Source organism: Chlorocebus sabaeus, chromosome 10 (genome assembly GCF_047675955.1).
Source record: "Chlorocebus sabaeus isolate Y175 chromosome 10, mChlSab1.0.hap1, whole genome shotgun sequence".
NCBI classification, from domain to species: domain Eukaryota; kingdom Metazoa; phylum Chordata; class Mammalia; order Primates; family Cercopithecidae; genus Chlorocebus; species Chlorocebus sabaeus.
In genome coordinates this window covers 48571681-48591786 of record NC_132913.1, presented here as the reverse complement: position 1 = coordinate 48591786, position 20106 = coordinate 48571681, and the positions used below count along the sequence as shown (strand labels likewise).

The following is a 20106-nucleotide window of genomic DNA, read 5'->3' as shown; positions in this document are numbered from 1 at the left end:
ATATCTGTTGTTTTTATCATATTGTACTACCAAATGGGATATCTCCATTTAGTATAGCTACTGTATTAAACCAAATGTAATTGTATATTTACATATTTCATATGTAAGCATATAGAAGAAATATTCAAACTTTCTTTCAGGTTACTAAGTAGGTCAATATTTCCACCTGAACAGTAAACTGTCAGATCTCAGAATTTATAGCACTACATGCTTGGGGAAAAAAAAGGTAAATTTTTGTTTCTATGCTATTCTTAAAATGTTCTTCGCAATTCATTTTTTCACCTGCACATTCATTTACAAGTATGTAATCAAACATCATCAAAATTTAAAAAAAAATAGCAGATGCATCTTGGCATAAATAAATTAGGAGACTTGGAAAAACAGAACTGTGGGTGTTGTGGTTCAGTAATTAGAAAAAATCAAATGACTAATAATAATCAAGCAGAATTTGTGTGGAATTCAGACTTGAAACTGAAAACTTGCAACATAAGAATTTAATTATTTTCTAACCTTCTTTTACTTTAGGACCTAACTGGCATCCAACAGTAATTACCTTAGCTTAAAACACCAACCAATTAAAAAGAATACTATGAAGAATTGGTAGCATGGGCCTTTCTTTTTATATTTTAAGTGTTGCTAAAAAAACCCACCGTATTTCTTTCAATCACAGAGGGAATTACATTCCCAAATTTGGACTCTTTCATATCACAGCTTACACATTGTTTTCATTTTATAACCAAACCTTACAAGTTTTTGAGTACTACAGAGATTTTTTAAAACTGTAAAATAGGAAAAACTTCTGTAGATGGGCAGCAGTAACCATAAATAGGTTATTTCCTGGCAGTGGTACCAATACAAATTTACTTAAACGTGTAATGTTACAGAGAAATGAAAACCATTCCTACAGTCTGCTGAATAATTACTTAAGTCATAACTTTTTTACTTATAAAAGGTTAACTATTTAAAATATGGTAAGTGATTTATTTCTCTTTATCTAATCTCCACAGCATGAAAACATACACTAGAAAGATAAGAAATATTTTCCCTACGATCTAGCACTAATGGGGATTTCCAATTGAAACACTATAATCAGGGCATACTTTTCAAAGCCAACCCTAATTCTGCTGGGATTTCATTTGCATGGGCCCATCAACTTTATTTTAAAGCTTAGTTCTCTCAAAAGTCTTGTTGTTACACTTGGTGAATTTTATACACTGTCTCGTGGACAAAATATATTTTTAAGATGTATTTATTTTTAAAAGGGAAATATTACGTTTTGGTGTAATAACTAACAACAATCTTAACTATGATCCTGAAATCTTGAGCTCTAGCCCTCACCATTAATTCCTAGTCCCACATTTCTAATTGCTTCCTTAAAAATAAACTCTTTACCTCCTTCCTCAATCCTTCTACTTGCACCTAAATTGAAAATGCTAGTGGTACTACCATACTACTGGTCACCCAGGCAGGAAACTTTGAATTCCTCTTTGATTCCTCCTCCTCCTTTTACTTCGTCTATCCAACCAGTACCATGCTTTATTTATTTGCCTATTGATACCTCCATTCCCACTGCTACCCTGGTAATAATACAGACTCTTCGTATCTTTTGTTTGGGTAGTAGCAAGCTCCTCTCAAACAGACTCTCCATTTCAAATCTTCTCTTACAGCTTTCCTTCTATACTGTTGTGAAATTATGTTTCTAAAGTCAGGTTCTAAGCATATCATGCCTCTGATCAAAAATAACTCTTAGGCCAGGCACGGTGGCTCACTCCTGTAATCCCAGCACTTTGGGAGGCCAAGGCGGGTCGATAACCTGAGGTCAGGAGTTTGAGACCAGCCATGGACAACATGGTGAAACTCCGTCTCTACTAAAAGATATAAAAATTAGCCAAGTGTTGCAGCGGGCACCTGTAATCCCAGCTACTTGGGAGGCTGAGGCAGAATAATCTCTTGAACCCAGGAGACAGATGTTGCAGTGAGCCGAGGTCGCACCACTATACTCCAGTCTGGGTGACAGAGCAAGATTCCATCTCACAAAACAAACAAAACAAAAAACTCCTCAAAAACACCTCTTATCCTGACATCCCAAGTGCTGTTATTTGACTTCAAAAACTTTTTAAAACTTAATTCCCCACTGTTCACCCTCACGTACTATGCATACTAGCCAAGCATATTGTTTCCTAAACATGTCCTGTGTGTTGTTTTCTCCCCAACACCTCCCCACCCACCCTGCTCCACCCAAACCTCACATTCCTGGTAACCACAATTCTACTCTCTACTTCCATGAGTTCAACTTTTTTAGATTTCACATATAAGTGAGATGATGTGGTACTTGGCTTTCAATACCTGGCTTATTTCACTTAAAATAATGCCTTTCAGGTTTATTCATGTTGTCATAAATGACAGGATTTCCTTTTTTTTAATGGCTGAGTAGTATTCCATTGTATGTATATCTACGTACCACATCTTCTTTATTCGTCTGTTGATTGACATTTAGGTTGACTCCATATCTTGGGTACTATGAATAATGCTCCAATGAACATGGGAGTGTATACATGTCTTCAACATACTGATTTCATTTCCTTTGGATGTGCAACCAGTGGTGGGATTGCGGGATCTGTTCTATGCCTTTTCTATCTCCTAGCCCTTGCCTGTGATGTTTATTTTGCCTAGGGTAACATTTCTTTGTATGTTCAAGCCTTACTTATGCTTTAAGACCTAGTTCGATTGTTGTTTATCTGTAAGACAGCAACCTGAATGTTGGCCAGCTTCAAAGTCAGAGCCTCTGAACTCCTACAGGGCTTCCCATGGTCTTCTCTATTGGTAGTATTTCCTAATGTCTAATTTCAAGAGTATACAAATCTCCTGGAGAACTTGTTAAAGTGTAGATTTTGAGCCAGTAGGTCTGAAAGTCTGCATTTCTAACAAGATCCTAGGTGATGCTGATATAGCTGGTCTGTGGACAATCTGAATATGAAGGTGTTATGGTACAGACTGATTTTTAACTAATGCGCTGATTATTTAGAAGTTTGTCTAACTGTTCCTGTTTTCCTATAAATAAAGCTAAGATTCATTTTTTTACTATAACTTGTATAAGAGATGTTCAATAAATATTTGTTAATGTAACACTGCATAATGTATAAATGTGTATTTTCAGATTGCAGGTTTTCAACCCATTAATGAGTTGCAATCTATATGTATACATGTATGATATGCCTGGCACATTCGATTTTTAATAAATAATTATTAAATGAAAAATAGAAACATTCATAATATAAATTATACACAGCAAGTAGTAAGTGCTGTTAATCGTTATCTATATGCCCTTACTCCCTGTCCCCTTCAAGAAAAACATACCTTAAATAATGAAGAGATTTCAAATATGCAACTGTATTACATGGTCTTCAACAGGAGTTGAAAAACTATAGCCCATGGGACAAATCTGGCTAGCTGCTTGTTTTAATAGAACCCAAACACATTCATTCCTTTACATATTGTGTAAGGCTGCCTTTGCATTACAAAGGCAAGGGTGAGTAGTTGCAGACCAGATGAACTGCTAAGCAAATATTTACTATTTTATTTACAAAAAAGGCTTCTCTATTTTTAATTACTTATACAATGCTTGGCATCTAATCATATGTATTCCAAAGATTATAAAGAACAAATGGTGGAAGTAACTTTTACCTTATTGTAATTCTTGGCTAATTCTAACATCTCTTTTACCACTGATTCATTGTGTTTACAGTGTTCACTGTAGTCCTGAAGTGTCAAACCTTCCATCCAACTCTTCTTATGCAAATTTAGCAACATCTAAAAAATAAAGAAAAAGTAATTATTTTTCTGCCTTGAGGATACCCCCTTCATTGTCTAGAGAAAAAAACAGAAAACATTTTGCCTTAATGATTTAAATTTAACTTTATTAATGCAAATAAACTCCAATTAGAATGCTCCTGTATTTATATTAATATAACTTAAGGAGTACTCCAACACCAAGGCCTTTGCATTTGCTGTCCTTCTACCTAGAAGGCTATTCTCATCTTTGCATAACTTGCCTTCCTCTCTTCCTTATAGATAGATGTCTTCCCTAACAACACTATACCTAAAATAGTCGCACTACACTACCTTAAACAAAATCAAAATCTTTCTTCCCTTAACCTGCTGTATTACTTGTATAACGCTTACAAAGACCTGAAATTTTTGTTTACTTGTTTACTGCATTTCTCTCCCACTAAAGGGAAATCAAGAAGGCAGGGATTTTACCCTATTCATTTCAAGACCACTAGGGTCTATATTCTAGAACAATATCTAATAATAGCTCAATAAACATCTGATGAATGAATGACATTCATATTAATATTACACAAAGTATCTCTAATTTTTCATATAGCCTAGCTTTTCAATGCCAAGACAATGAGATAAATGCCCCATTTACTGAGTGACCTTGTGTCAATCTTTCTGATCCTTAGTTTAGAGATCTATGAATTAAGGGCTTGTATTAGGTACTCTCAAAGTTTCCTTCACATTCTGGTATTCCATCTATAACTTCCTTATTGTCAGGATGAAAAGCCATGAAGCTGAGAATAAAAGATTTATCCAGGCTGGGCACAGTGGCTCATGCCTGTAATCCCAGCACTTTGGGAAGTCAAGGCGGACGAATCAGTTGAGGTCAGGAATTCAAGACCAGCCTGATTAAAATGGTGAAAGCCCCACACCGGGTCCTATTGTGGGGAGGGGGAAGAGGGGAGGGATAGCATTAGGAGATATACCTAATGTAAATGACGAGTTAATAGGTGCAGCACACCAACATGGCACATGTATACATATGTAACAAACCTGCACGTTGTGCACATGTACCCTAGAACTTAAAGTATAATAATAATAATTTTTTTTTTTTAATTTTTTTTTTTTTTGAGACGGAGTCTCGCTCTGTCGCCCAGGCTGGAGTGCAGTGGCACAATCTCGGCTCACTGCAAGCTCCGCCTCCCGGGTTCACGCCATTCTCCTACCTCAGCCTCCCGAGTAGCTGGGACTACAGGCGCCCGCCACTGCGCCCGGCTAATTTTTTTCTATTTTTTAGTAGAGACGGGGTTTCACCATGGTCTCGATCTCCTGACCTTGTGATCCGCCCGCCTCGGCCTCCCAAAGTGCTGGGATTACAGGCGTGAGCCACCGCGCCCGGCCTTAAAGTATAATAATAATAATTTTAAAAAAGGCGTTCTTGAACCACAAACAACAGCATGAGCCATCTGTGCCTTAAGGACATGCTCCTGCTGCAGATAACTAGCCAAGCCCATCCCTTTATTTTAGCCCATCCCTTCATTTCCTATAAGGGATACTTTTAGTTAATCGAACATCTGTAGAAACAATGCTAATGACTGGCTTGCTGTTAATAAATACGTGGGCAAATCTCTGTTCATGGCACTCAGCTCTGAAGGCTGTGAGACCCCTGATCTCCCACTTCATACCTCTAAAACAAACAAACAAAAAAAAATGGTGAAAGCCCGTCGCTACTAAAAACACAAAAATTAGCTGGGTGTGGTGGCACACGCCTGTAATCTCAGCTACTTGGGAGGCTGAGGCAGAAGAATCACTTGGAGCTGGGAGATGGAGGTTGCAGTGAGCTGAGATCACGCCACTACACTCCAGCCTGGGTGACAGAGTGAGACTCCAAAAAAAAAAAAAAAAAAAAATCTCACGTGCAATCACACCAGCAAATTGGGGTTGGACCCTATATTAGTGATCATGAAACTAAACACCTTAGTTCAACGTTTCTCAAACTGGACTTACAATTCTGAGTACTTATTCCTAGAAGTTTTTAAGTTTTCAAGTTTATATTTTAAGACAGTTTTTCTTAAAGTCCTACCCTACAAATTTTCTTCAATTGAGGACTATCATTAAATCAGTTTTCCCCTTTGGATGATTCACAAAACTGTGAAAAGTAAAAGAAAAAAAAATGATGGCTATAAAATGATTGTTGTTTTATATAGAACTGTTATACTTTAAATGAGATCCCTGACCCATGAGAATCTGAAGATGTACTTGGAGATATATGGGGGTTTAGTTTAGAAAAATTATCTTACTTGCTTAGAAGTTTACAGCTATTTGTGATACAAATTTTATAGTATGTTGGAAAATAAGCTGCCTGTCAAAATCACCTATAAGGCTTTTCAAGATACAAAACTCCTCCATTCCCTTCCTTTGGTTCCAAAGGCACTAATTCTCCCATTTTCTTACTATGGCTCCAGGGACAAAGAGAGTATGCCAAAAAAAAAATTAGGAAAACCCTCCACAGATTATTTCAGTTTCTTTGATTGCTTCCTAGCTTCTCCACTGATACCATTCTAGAAAATACATGTTTGAGAAATGTGGATGCTGCTACAACTACCTATGCTATATAGCCACCTATAATTAAGTGTTGAGAATTAAGATTTCCCTACCACTTCAAAAGCAAACAAAGACAGTTTCCAAGGAGCAGCAGGATATTCCTATCATACCTGGACAAGGATTCCCTTGTGACCCTCAAGTAAGGCTTGGGGTTAAATATACAAGTTGTCTGGATAAGAGTAAAGGCAGAGCTTTTGTTACCAAGAAGGCAGTTTAACAGCTAAACTGGGCTATTAAGAACATAAACATAACATTAAGTAATTTATGTAAGTGCTTATATATTTGCTGTTTATGCCAAGGAAAATGGCTAAGTTTATGAGATGCTCCCCAAAAAAAGAGAAAGAAAAAATTGATGTAATTAGCTAGACATTTCCGAATAGATGGGTATCAGATAGCAGTCTGATAAAATATTTATATTCTGAATGAATTTTGTTTGTACCTGAGTGGTGCCATTTTTCACAGCCTGTACTCATTCCATGTGAAATTAAAAATAAGTGTTAAAAATATACTTAATCAACTAAATCTATCACAGCAGAAGTAAACTGTGGTACACAGGCAGGAATTAGAAGACAGCTTTATAGGATCCCCTCAGGCCAAGGGGGAAGTAGTCCCCCACTCCCCTCGCTCATTACATGCTCAAGCACTGGGCCCTTCAGATGAGTTTATAAGTGGATTTCACCTTTTAAAACTCTAGTTTATCAAACTTAAAAAAAAAACAAAATTAGAATTCTTATTTCAAAGAAAATCTTATATTGCATACCCTCCCCCCCAGTATATAGATTAGATTAAAAATGGACGTGATCTGGTTGAAAGAGGGGGTAAGCGTGGAGAGCCCAGCTCACTCCATCCGCCACTTGCCATGTACCAGAATCCCCGTCTAAGACACCTTGGTGAGAAACGGTTTGGGCTAGATAGAATGATCTTATTTGCTACTGATTACTTATCACTTTCAGACTTGAGAGTGGTCTCACTAACCAGAACTTACTGGCTATCAATCAACAGTAAACTCAGTGTTCTTTTAAAAAATGCTTTTAACTTTCTTAGAGAGAAATACAAGAAACTAATTAGGTAGATGATTAATTGTAATAGTAAAGAGGAGGAAAGTGGTTTAGATTGTAATATCAAAAAACAACAGGCAGAGTTAAATACTTGGCATTAGTTGAGAGAAAAACTATACTAGAAATAATCCTAAAATAGTAGAAACAAATGAGAATGCTAATTCATCAAAATGTCAGGTAATGTTAAAAACTAATCAAACTTGAAAACTGGTATAAAATGGGATAAGAATCTAGTAGAAATTATCTGAAAACCCTATAACTGTTTCTCTTTGACTCACTTTTAGTTTTCCTTAGAGTAAACATGGTATGTTTTCTAAAAGCACTAAGCTGGGTGCAATGGCTCATGCTAATGATCCCAGCACTTTAGAAGGCTGAGGTGAGAGGATCACTTGAGCACAGGAGTTCAAGACCAACCTGAGCAACAAAGCAAGAGTCCGTTTCTACCTCCCACCCACCACCCAAAAAACAGCCAGGTGTGGTGGTGCATGCCGACAGTCCCAGCTACTCAGGAGGCTGTAGAGTGAGGATCCCTTGAACCTAAAAGTTTGAGGCTGCAGTGTGCCATGATCACACCATTGCACTGAAGTCTGGGAGACAGAACAAGACCCTCTCTCTTAAAACAAACAATCAAAAAGCATGACACAACTGCAATTTAAGTCATTCCTCTAAAATTTATAGAGCAATATATTTACTAATGTAATTACAAAAAGCCTTTTTCTTGAAGAAGATAAGTTAATCAGAAAATCACAGAACTAAAAGAAATATTTCTATGATTTATCATAAAACCAAAGTGGAGTGTTTGATTTATTTCCTACTTCCTCTCCCACTTCAGCACCTACCAATAAGGTAAAATGTGTTTTTAAATAGTCCAATAAAATATTCCTTTATTTTGTGCTGCAATTCATCAACAATGGAATAATATTTGGAAACACTGAAAGAGGTCAAAAATTCAAATTTAAATCACATTCCAGATAATAGTTTAAATGGTTTGAAAAAGACTTTTTTCCTCCTATAAGATAAAAATTCAAACTTACCTTCTGTTCCAGTTCATTTTTCCGATAGTTAATAGTAATGGAGTAATAATGTCTGTTTAGTCCATGAATTAATGCCTATATAGATAAATGATTTTAAAAAGGACAAATTACTACTTTTCACCTAATAAAAATATTTGAAACTGTTGATATTCTTACATAATACCTGTACCATCCTCTAATAAAGGCATTTTATTTTAAGTAAATTAAGACAAAATTAAAGTATTTTTCTTAGCTATAAGTTTAAACCTAAGGTTTAGAGGAATGGGTTACACATTCTTCAAAGCATGATATGGAGGAGCACAAATTAAGCAGTTTCAGTAGCCTTGCTCAGTCAGAGATAAGGTTTGATCTTATTGTAAGCTAAGTTTATAAATCATTCATAATTTATTAAATCTAACTTTATGATATCTAGGGGGCTCATGGGTATTTCAAATGAAAAGCCTAAAAAGCTACAATAACACAACTGTTTCTTTACCCACATAAATCTGGAGTTCCCCTTTTCCTCATTCAGTTATGATTGATTCAGATAATTATGTTATGCATGTCTCTAAATTAACAATGTGGATTTTGGTCTTTACTGGGTCTGTCTAGCTAATGCTCTTATCCAGTGACATGCAGTCTCACTAACCAGAATTTTTTTCACCTCACTCTATTTCCAAGGTGAACAGTCCAATCATAATAAAATCTTAAGCTAACGGCATGGCTTTATTAAGAAACAATAATCCTGGATGTCCTGAAATCAAATCACAACTGCCCCCATATCTAAGTCTAACAACATCAAGTGTTCAAATAAGGTTCAACAGTATTGTGGTGGACCTAAAGGACCCTCTGGCAGCCTAGAAAAACATGAAAGTACAGAAATACACCTTTAGGGATATTTTTAACAAGTATAAAAACAAAAAGGACTTTGGAGTTAACCCTCAGGAATCTAAAGACAAAAGCTAACCAAAATAATCACCACTTCTCTAACTAATGGACTTTTACAACGTAGGTCTTAAGATGTCACCGAGGTAGAGGAAGAAGGGGTAAAAAAGAGAACATTTAATGAGCGGCTAGTATCTGCTTTACACATTAAATCTTCTAATCTTCACAGTACTGTAAGGTAGGGCAATTCAATTTGTATTTTGACAGATGAAAATAAAATGCAGCATCAGGCTCAGTGGCTCAAGCCTGTAATCCCAGCACTGGATCACTTAAGCCCAAGAGTTCAAGACCAGCCTGGACAACATAGCAAGACCTCATCTCTATAAAAAACAAAAACAACAAAAAAGAAAGAAAATAAGACACAAATAGTAATTTGTCCAAGTTTATAGCTAGTGAAAGGCTAGATGGGGATCTGAACCTAGGTCATTCTTATTCCATAGCCTATGTTCTTTCTAACATACTATGCTACAATACATGTCAGGAAATTCTTGGATTAAGTCTGTGTACTTTAAGGATCAGGATGAAACAAAGCATTATGTTAATTTTTAAGCTTTGCTAGCAAAAATCACTCCAATGAGTATGAAAATATTTTAGATGAGTACTTTAACAGTAGAGTCTTATTTTACCAATGTCTGTTATAAAAGTGAGCTATGAAATTCCATAGGAAGCAGTGACTGATTGTAAAGTACCAAGAGTATATATTAAATCCTTATTCATTTCAATAATCATCGGGAGCAATGAATTAAATTTTAGTGCATAAAAATGCTATTCTGTACAGACCAAAAAGTAGAAGTGATCAGGGCTTCCTTTAATCTGTGCTATTTGTGTACATTAGGAGATGAATCATCCTGGTAGAGAATTAGAAAAAGGTGCTCAGTCCTCTAAGCAGACATAGTCTGGCTGCAGACAGTGGAGCTTGAGCTGGAAGCTCCCTCATCCAAGCATGTTTGCGCAATGCACTCACTAATTGCACAACCCTACATGGTGGTCATAAAGCTAGTAACTGCTATAGCCAATACATACAGAAGCCAGTTGATGGACCCACAGATACTAGGCCCTATATTTTTGAGACTATCAAAATCAGATAGTCTCATTTTGATAGTCATGGTTCATGATAGTGACTCATGGGTTCCTGATAGTGATCACCAGCATGTGAGCTGATAGTTGTTATCAGACTTTTATCCTTATTACTTGAAAATCAGTTTTTTAGATAAAAGCAATAAAACTAACACAGACAGCAAGAAAGATCAGCAGGTATAACAATAACAAAACAATGGTAAGTTTAAATCAAATGATATCCTCAAGTAGTCTTTCAATTTCACTTACTCACCTGCTGTGGTGCCCCCAGTGCCTTCCTCCCAAATCATAAGTCAACCAGCCATGTCCTTTTTGGGTTCATGTAGAACTACACACGACTAACTGACTTATGATTTTACCTCTATGCACTCACTGCTGTGGAAAAGCAGGCGCATTATAAAACACACAGTTTACGAATTATATATAAGCTATTCATGGGTTCCTGATAAGTTTTTAAAGTTTTCATGCTCCTTAAAAAGGTGTGCTTGGATCTAAAGACAAATTTGTTTGCCTTTATTTTATATTGATAAACTGAAAATATGGTGGTAACTGATATCCTTTAAATCACGTTCTAAAATGAAGCTTTCTGAATATAAATAGAATAACTGAAAAGAAAATGTGTTTTGTGGTTCCCTCTAGAGTGGAGAACTGAGTTGCAGAAGGTGAAAGAGGAAGGGAGAGTTTTTGCTAAATGACTTTGTACTTTAAATTTTTTTTAACTGTATATATATTATCTATGCCAAAATTAATTAATTAAATTTCCAATGATAATATAAAAGAATGAAGCAATCTGGTTATGAGTACTAGTTCCTGCATTACCTCACTGGGCAACCTGGGCAACTCACCTTTATGGGCCTCAGGTTTCCTCATGTACGAAATGATTACAATGGCTCCTTTCTAGTGCAATTGTTTTATAACTTATATGTTCAGTAATTACTGATACAATGTTTTCCAAATAGCTTAACTCTATTAAACTATGCAACTGTACTCAACACTATACTTAGAGGCTCTTAGCCTTAGCACATGCATCTATGCATCAATATTTACTAAATTTCCATTAGACTGACTACCAATCTTCAAATTTACTGTGACACTTAAGAATCCAAAATGTCACTGAACAGTTTATAATGGAATAGTTTAAAAAATTTAGTCACTAAAATAAATGCTTGTTAACTCTCAATTCTAAACATTTGACAGTAACAGACAAATGTTCCAAGTGCAAAATAATATACATTATCATATATTAATATAAAAGCCTAGAGTACAGGCATTATACTTTCTCCTCTCTATGAAGATTATTAGTGGCTTCTATTATGTAAAACATGAAAGTGAAAATAACCTTTGTCTCTTAGCTTATTTCAACACTGTCAATTAGTACTTTAAAAATAACATTTTCTAAAAGCAATGTATGTTTCACTGAACAAAAATTTAAGAAATATGGGCAAGGAAAGACAAAAAAAATCTCACAATTCTACCATCCAAAGGTAACCAATGCTAATATCCTGGTATAAAATATACAGGCACCATCTATAAAATACACACTTGCAGAATGGAGAACTGATATATTCTGCTGTATAATCTTTTTCTTACTTAACATATTTGAACTTTTCCCAAATTATTAAATAGCAGTCTACAATGAATCATAATTTTTCTCTACTACTTTAAGTATAATAGTAAAAAAAAAATCTGTTAGAAAATCATTAGTGACCACCAGCATGTGAGCTGATGGTTGTTATCAGACTTTTATCCCTACTACTTGAAAGCTGGTTTAAGAGCAAGGCCCCTCTTAACACCAGCTAATTTCCCCTTCAAAATAAAAGGCATGGCATTTCTGAAAGGCTTCTGATCCCAGAGTTAAATATTCTGCTAACATAAAGTAAAATTCATTACAGATATTACCATTCCCTTCAGGCTCTTCTGGGTTGTTTTCTAGCTTGTCTTAGAAAAATAAGAAAGTACATTAAGGTGTGGCTTTGTTCTGTGACTTGTTGGCTTGGCGCATTTGTGTGTTTTAGTATTGAAATTGTCTTAAAACTGTAGAGCACCCAGATAGATGTCATTCTGATGGGCGCTATATAAACTGTGAAATAAATATATTTAGAAGTTCTAATTGGAAGGCAAAACAAACTAAAATGAAAGGAAAAATAATGATGCTGTAGTTGTTATATACACATGCTGTTTAACACAGGTTTGGAACCTGCTTTATAAGGTGCACTTTAAATTACAGGCTGTAAAGTAAGATTAAAAAATACAAACTGGACTGGTATTAAAAAAACATTATTAATATTGATTACAGTCGATTTTTAAGGTTAAAAAGCAGTGCTTTAATTTTAAAAAAGAAATCTGCAACAGGTGGTGAGTGAGTTGCAATTAGTAAAAACTTCTGGCAGAAACATACCATGTAGTAATCACAATGATCTTGGCTTGTGAGATGCTACTTAACCTTTTGCAAAAAATAATGAAGCAGTATGATGCTACTGGAGTTTATAAAAAAAGGTCATTATCACAGGCTAAACAGGTCCAATAATATATTCTCTTGGAACATGCAAGTACGGGCTTGTCTGTACCCAGTCAAAACCACTGGTAGCTTATTTCATACTCATTATACTTTGCAGTTTTCCTTGACTTGCAATTTTTTTTTTTTTTTCAAATCACACCTCAATCCTTTAAAACAAAACACTTCACTTTGATGAAGATTTTGGAAGAGTGACTGCCGCAAAATTAAGCATTTAAAAGTATAAAGTTATCAAAGTGTAACCAAGGCTTAACCATGGTTAACTGTCAAAGCCATAACTCCCCAAAGACAACCTCATGACAGAGCAAGGTTTCAGAAGGGAGCAGCAATAACTACTAAAATGTCTTTGTTTTATGTATTCTACTTAACCAAACGTGGTATTTCTGCCCATTTAATTAATCTTTAGAGAAGTAATTAACTAGATAGCCACAGACTGTGGTGCATTTAAAAACACATTTAAAATAATTTTTGCAGACAATACAGATTTGTATAAAAACACCATGGCATGTGAATGATACAAAGAAAACAATCACTCAAGAGGATATTAAGTGTCTGAATATCGGTAACTGCAATTAATGGTAACTGATTATCACAATAAAAAACAAGATATAAACTCTCATCACAAGTAACACATGGAGGTCTTTTGTAGGGTTTATTTTAAAGGTGGGTTTTTTAAAAAAGAAAATTTTAAGTATATTTAAGAATTATTTCTAGGGATATCTTAAAATATACAGCAATTTCTCCATTGTTTTCTGCTATGAAAAATACCTACTAATCAAGCAATGATAATAGTTATGTCCTTCACCTGAAACTCCTATTGGTCCTTCTCTATAATGTTAACCATGCAAAGCCAGAATGCTTTCAAGATAAAGGATCTACTATGCTCCCAAAAAGGGTGTCCTCAAATATGATAGGAAAATTTAAAGACCCCATTAAAAATTGACTCACACATGAGCAAATCTAACTTTTGCAGTATTTCTACAATTCTCTTTTAAAACAAAAGAAAAATTAATGTGCAAGCAAATTAAAATACTAAGAATTAGAACTTAAAAAGACTACTTATAGCAGGCTTTTAAAATGTAAAACAGAGTTTTAACACATTATCAAATATAGGCAATACCTGGATAGATGGCTTGTTTAAGTGACCCAGATTTGAAGTTGTTTGTCTTGGTTCGTGTCCTAAGACCATCATATTAGCATTGATCAATCTGAAGGCATCAATAACAACCTGTAAAAACAAGGTGTCAAGTCAATTCTTTTTTTAAAAGCAAGTGATAATGCCAAGCAACAGTGGACAAGGCATGACCAACGTGCATCTGTTTCTGGACTATATCCAGAAAATCATTTAATTATAATATTAATAAAAAAGAACCTCCTGCTGACTGTGCCATCAGCACACCACCCTCTGTCTTGTAATGTAAGGTGACACCAATTATTGCAATTTTCATGAAACAGTAAAGAAAAAAATTAACTTTGCATCTTTATTATTGAAATATGTCATTACTAAACTTACACCAAACAGCCTTCACTGGTGTGCATATGTTTGTCACCTAAATTTTACCTAACCAAAATGAATGACAGAGAAACTAAAACTGAAAGTGAGCACAAGTTAAGAGACCACATCTAAAGCCCAGCCCTGTCACATCAATTACACCACCACAGTACTTGAAATGACAACAAAATTACAGCCAGCAAGGCACTTGCCCACGTATTCTCTTCTAGTCAGATACCTTTTACTTCTTGTGACTATGAAAGACTTTATACCTTGTCTGATGGCCTTAAATGTCCAAGCCACTGTCAAGTATAGAAGGCACAATATAAGAAAACCAAGGTCATCCATGCTTTAAGCCAAGAACATGGTATGGAATGATAAGGTCCTAAATTCATGGTAAAGAAATTACAATAGGTATATTCTTTTTGTGTGTACAGAAATACTTCAAATTCTTCTATGATACAATAACATCTGTTAGCTCTTACATATAAAGAGATTGACAAGAATCACATACTTGCTAAAGCTTTTCAACACTGTAAAGTTTTACGTAAAGTCATGTGACTTTAAGACAGATTGCCACTTTAAGGGAATTTAACTCAATAGATTTATCACATAAAACAATCTTAAAGCAAGATAGTATAGTAACAGAGTATTTCTATATTTTGCCTTTAAAAGTGCTGAACAATCAATGTTTTAAAAGCTGTGTCAACTAGATTTGTTCTTATGTGTACAATTATTACTTGAGGATATTAAGAGATTAAAAATACTGAAGCCAACCAAATCTAATCAAGTCTGAAAATTCTGTTTGTAATAAGTATTACTGCATGCTGTATGCTAAAGAACAAGATTTAAAGAAAGAAATCACCCTTTGTAAAAGATTGCTATGATGGGTCCAAAGACAATAACAAAAAATACAAACCTAGACTAAAACATGATGGCAAGTGAATCAATCCAAGTTTCTGTCTACTCATTTGGCCTACAATATCAACTCTGAATTTTACTTTTATTTTGAACAGTTAACATTTTCCCAAAGATTCATTCCTCTTGCATCAAAATAAAGCCAAGTATCCCAAGAACATGAATGATTTAATGGTTTGTGAAAACTTTTTTCTTTTTATACAATAACCTCAATCCGCACTTAACTTTCAGGTTTATACATAAATAAATACGGCCTACATTGCTTATACTTAAAATTTTTTTCTAAACATATTCTCTTTTTTTAAAAAAGCAATAAAAACAAGTACTAATATCAGACATATTTTAATCAGATGTTATCATAAATAACTTCAAATAATTGTTAAAAATACAGAAGTAAAATTTTCTCACACTCATACTAAATAAGATAAAGTTAAAATGTTGGCAAAGGAGGAAGAAGGTGACCATTTTCAAAGATAGGTATATAACTTAAACACAAAATTAAGAATTGCCACCCTAACTATTAATGGTAAATATTTAAGAGCAAAGCATCATTTTGGTCCATTTCAAGATTTCAGTAAAATCATTTATGAGGGGGAGAAAAAGCTGCTACAAAACTATGAAAATTTCATTATATAGCACAACAAAATTCCTGTATACTTTTTTATAGTGAATGCTTTCAAACTAAAACAGCAGACAGCTATTTTACTTGCAGAAGTCTGTATTATTTCTCTGAAATATTATAAGCAGGTGTGAAACTTCATAAAAAGGAAATGAAAATACCAGTTAAGTAGGTATCATGATCTGTTAAAAACAAATTTTTTTAATTTTCTTAAGAAATTAAGAGAAAAATTCAAGAAGTTAATAAAATGACATGCTTTCATTGACAATTCCTAAGTATCAATGATGGCCTATAGAAAATGACTACCTTACACTAAGATTAAAGGAATTTGCTGCCATCACTATAGCAACTGTCTTAAGGAAACTAACATGTTCAACAACCTGCAGACCAAAATTAGATTTAGTATGCAATAAAATATAAACATGACAATATAGTCTACATTTTAATTTTTGTATAATTTTATCATTGCTTTTTGCGCTGTGAAAATAAGTGGATTTATCCCTGAGAGCAACCTATCAAAATAGACTCATTAATGTCCAGTGCACTAATGAGCAACGGGTGAAGAAGGTGTTAATTATGCCACAGTAAGATTTAAAAAAAAAAAAAAAAAAAGCCCTAGTGAGCACTCGATGGTATGTATAAGCTGAAAGCGTTTCTCCATGTTTATGTATTTACAGCATGATGCAACAGAATGACAGCAAAATGATCACTCCATGGTTAAGAACAGAAATCTTAGATACAACACACTGAACAAAGAACTCCCAAGAATTAATTAAGGTATGGGTGGGTAGGGGAAATAATCCATTTTTTTGAGCTCTCTGAGTTTTCTAAACAGTTCATTTTGAAGTATATAGACATTAAATTAGTTCAGTTTGTATCTTATAAACTAAAGCAGTAATTAACCAAAAAACTTTACACAAAAAGTATCTCCTTAATATATAATAACAAAAACCTCTGAGTAAAGTATGAAGAATATTTTCAGGAATATGATGCTAGACTTTGAAAAATTCCTTTCCATACTGAAGGCCTACACACCACATTGAGTCTCTATTCACCAGCCTGACCATTTAATTTTTTCTGGTACAAGTGCCTTGAGACTTTTCAGAGGTCACTGCAACAGTAGACAGCTTATAACAAAACCATTAGCAGTTTGGCTAGCTTAGGGAAACCTCTTACTTTCCTTTTTTGTTTATTATCACTGCATGAATCTGCAGCATATGATAGTTTATAATTTCTCAGGCTTGTTAAATTCATGTTAAAGGTCTGTTTTCTTGTTGAATAAATTTTGTTCATATAATGCTGCCTATTTCATACACTCAGTCTTTAATAGCACCTTTGGTCTATGCGCAACTCACAGATCAAAACAGAGGACTAAAATAGGGGTTGATGATGCTATTTACATGTGTGATTCCTGCTGTCTTCTTGTTAGTAGCTTTAATATAATAGAAGACCTTGTCTGTTTTGTAATTAACACATCTTTACTGGAGAGATATTTGGAAGTGATTGCTGTGAATATACTGGTTAGTAAAATAAACACAATCACACACCACTTTCTGTTATCAGACAAATTTGTGAATTGTACACATTATACTCCAGATCAACAAACTGTGATATAACAGCCAAGTAGAAGACACATATTTATATAACCCTTTATTTTTCTGAAAATATGTATTCACTCTGACCTTGCAAATATAATTAGCTTGTGGGATGTGCAGATTTCAGTACCATGGTTGCTTTACTAATTGCAACTCTTGGAAATAGATACTAAATATTTGGAAGCTGCCAATACAAAATAAAAACTGCATGTTTTTTGTACATCTGTCTTAGATTATAAAAGCAAAATAGTTTTAAAAACAATACTGAGTTCCGTATTTATTCCAAGCATGCCCAAGGGTCAAGGATCTATCATTTCGTTTTAATGACGAATCTGGTTTATGACTTAAAACTCAGTCTAATCCATAATTTTTTGGCTTCTTTCATGAGTAGAATACAGTTCATCCAATATGCTATTTATTTTAAAATTCATGTTTTCACATCAACTGCTAGGTCACTGAAAGACTAGACTAAATTTCTAAAGCACCAATCTATAGTTCCCAATTTTTACATCCAAAGGAAGCTATTTTTAAGCAAAGCTCTTCAAATTAGTTTAATACAAAGGTGTTTTAAAGAAAAATAGACAAACACTTCTGGCAGTAGCTGTAATTTTTTTCTCTCTCTCTCTTTTCAGTAGTTGCCTTTGGTCCAGTTGTACTTATATCACAGTCAATGATTATGGGTATTTACAGAGTAGAACTAATGTTTTAAGAATTTATAATGCATTCATTTTCTTGAGCTTAAAAATGAAACAATCAGAATCTTCCATAACCTCAGGTCAGCTCACTATATATATAATATATATTATATATGTATGCTTATATATTGTATATAATAAAAATTATTCAGTTCATCATATATAGAAACTGTAACTTGTATATATGCGATGAACTGAAATAATTTTTAAAAACTTGAACAAATTTTAAGACCTCAAAATCAATGTCAAACACTAAAAAGAAAGTAAAAATTCAGTTACTAGTTAGATTACATATTTTAAAACATAAAACCATCACTATGTAAAGTAAATCTCTAAATGATTATAAAAATGAAAGGTGTGGAAAGAGAGGCAACCCATATCAAATACTCTTTATCACCTAGAAATGACCTGTTATCAACTGCTTAGGTTGTTTCTAGATTCTTTAAAAATTAAGAGTGCATGTGACCTGGGAAGTACTGCTGGGGTTTGTGACCATTTCGTTACTTCTGCTGCCATGCACTGCCAGACATCTATAAGAGAAAAACATCTTATGTCTCTTGTAAGCCCACAGCATAAAAAATTCAGAGAAATCTTACTTTTTATGCCATTTCCAATGAAAAGCACTAAGAACTAAAACTGACTCATGCCAAATGCATATCACTGAATTGCTGTGATTTCTTAGTCTCAAGTTTGCAACACGGAAATTATTTATAAAATGTCAATTTTAGCTCTGGAAAAGAAATTCCTATGTGTATGTACATTTTCTTTCTTCATCCTCGGAGAATTGCTTACTGTAGCTAGAGATCTGTAGTACAACTTCAGTATATTGGGAGAAAAGGGGGATGGGGTGTAACTTGCATAATTTACTTTTTTTGACAAGTGAAGACATGCATCAAAATTCAAAGAGTAAATCCACAAGTTTTGAACATATATGCTTTAATGAAAACAAATCGATCTTTAGAAACTAGTATGGTAAAAGGTAATTAGACATTTTTAGATTCATGAAACACTGGGAAAAGAATTTACTTAAGTTATAATAAAAATAAAGTTTCACAGAATTTTTTCAACATATGCATGTAGTCAGTATGGTGTAGAGGTTTAAATGCTTGAGGCACTCTGGAGTCAATCCTGCCTAAGTTAGAATTCTGGGTCTATCACTTACTAGCTAAGGGACCTCAAACAAGTTATTTAACCCTTCAATTTCTCCATTTGCTCATGAATGACGATGCCTCATAGACTTGGTAATAAAATAATATATGTGTTTCTGCCACTATAGTTTTCACTGTTACTAACTGTCGCAGTGATGGAGTTGCCCAGCTCAGATCTTTCAACAGAACCTGCTGTGGAGTGTATGACTGACTCACAACCTCCAGCTTTTACACCTTTGGATCCACTGGGCATTCACACCAGGTCATACTTCTCCTGGGCAGCTCCCAGCCAACAACTGAACACAGCAGTGGTACTAGAACCTAGTCATTCCTGCCAAATAAGGGATTCCTGTAAAGGCTAATTTTGGCTCAAGGATTCCCCAGCAGCCTGGCTGAAATTTTCTGAGCACTAGCTACAGTCTGTGGCTTTTCTACCCAATCTACCTTTACTTTCTCCTTTTGCAGGGTCAAACCTTCACTGCTGTCTGAAGGCTCTCCCCTTTCTCCAACATGGGTGTCTCCCCCAATAAATCTCTTGCACGTCTAATTTCATTTTGGCATCTGATCCACAGAGGACCCAAACTGATACAGTTAACAAAGCAGAGTACTGGTATCATGAAGAGTGTTAAAATTGGAAAAAAGTTACC

General features: G+C 34.4%; 1 protein-coding gene across 2 annotated transcripts in view; it reads right to left on the bottom strand.

The window, feature by feature from the left end:
- Positions 1 to 20106, bottom strand: part of PSMD14 (proteasome 26S subunit, non-ATPase 14) — a 109462-nt gene that overhangs the window by 12989 nt on the left and 76367 nt on the right. For both annotated transcript variants that reach the window (XM_073019759.1, XM_038002023.2), the window contains 3 exons: positions 14113 to 14220; positions 8477 to 8551; positions 3685 to 3810 (listed from right to left, as the gene is read on the bottom strand). In XM_073019759.1, the coding sequence (XP_072875860.1) occupies positions 3685 to 3810; positions 8477 to 8551; positions 14113 to 14220 (309 nt within the window). The remainder of the gene's footprint in view (positions 1 to 3684; positions 3811 to 8476; positions 8552 to 14112; positions 14221 to 20106) is intronic.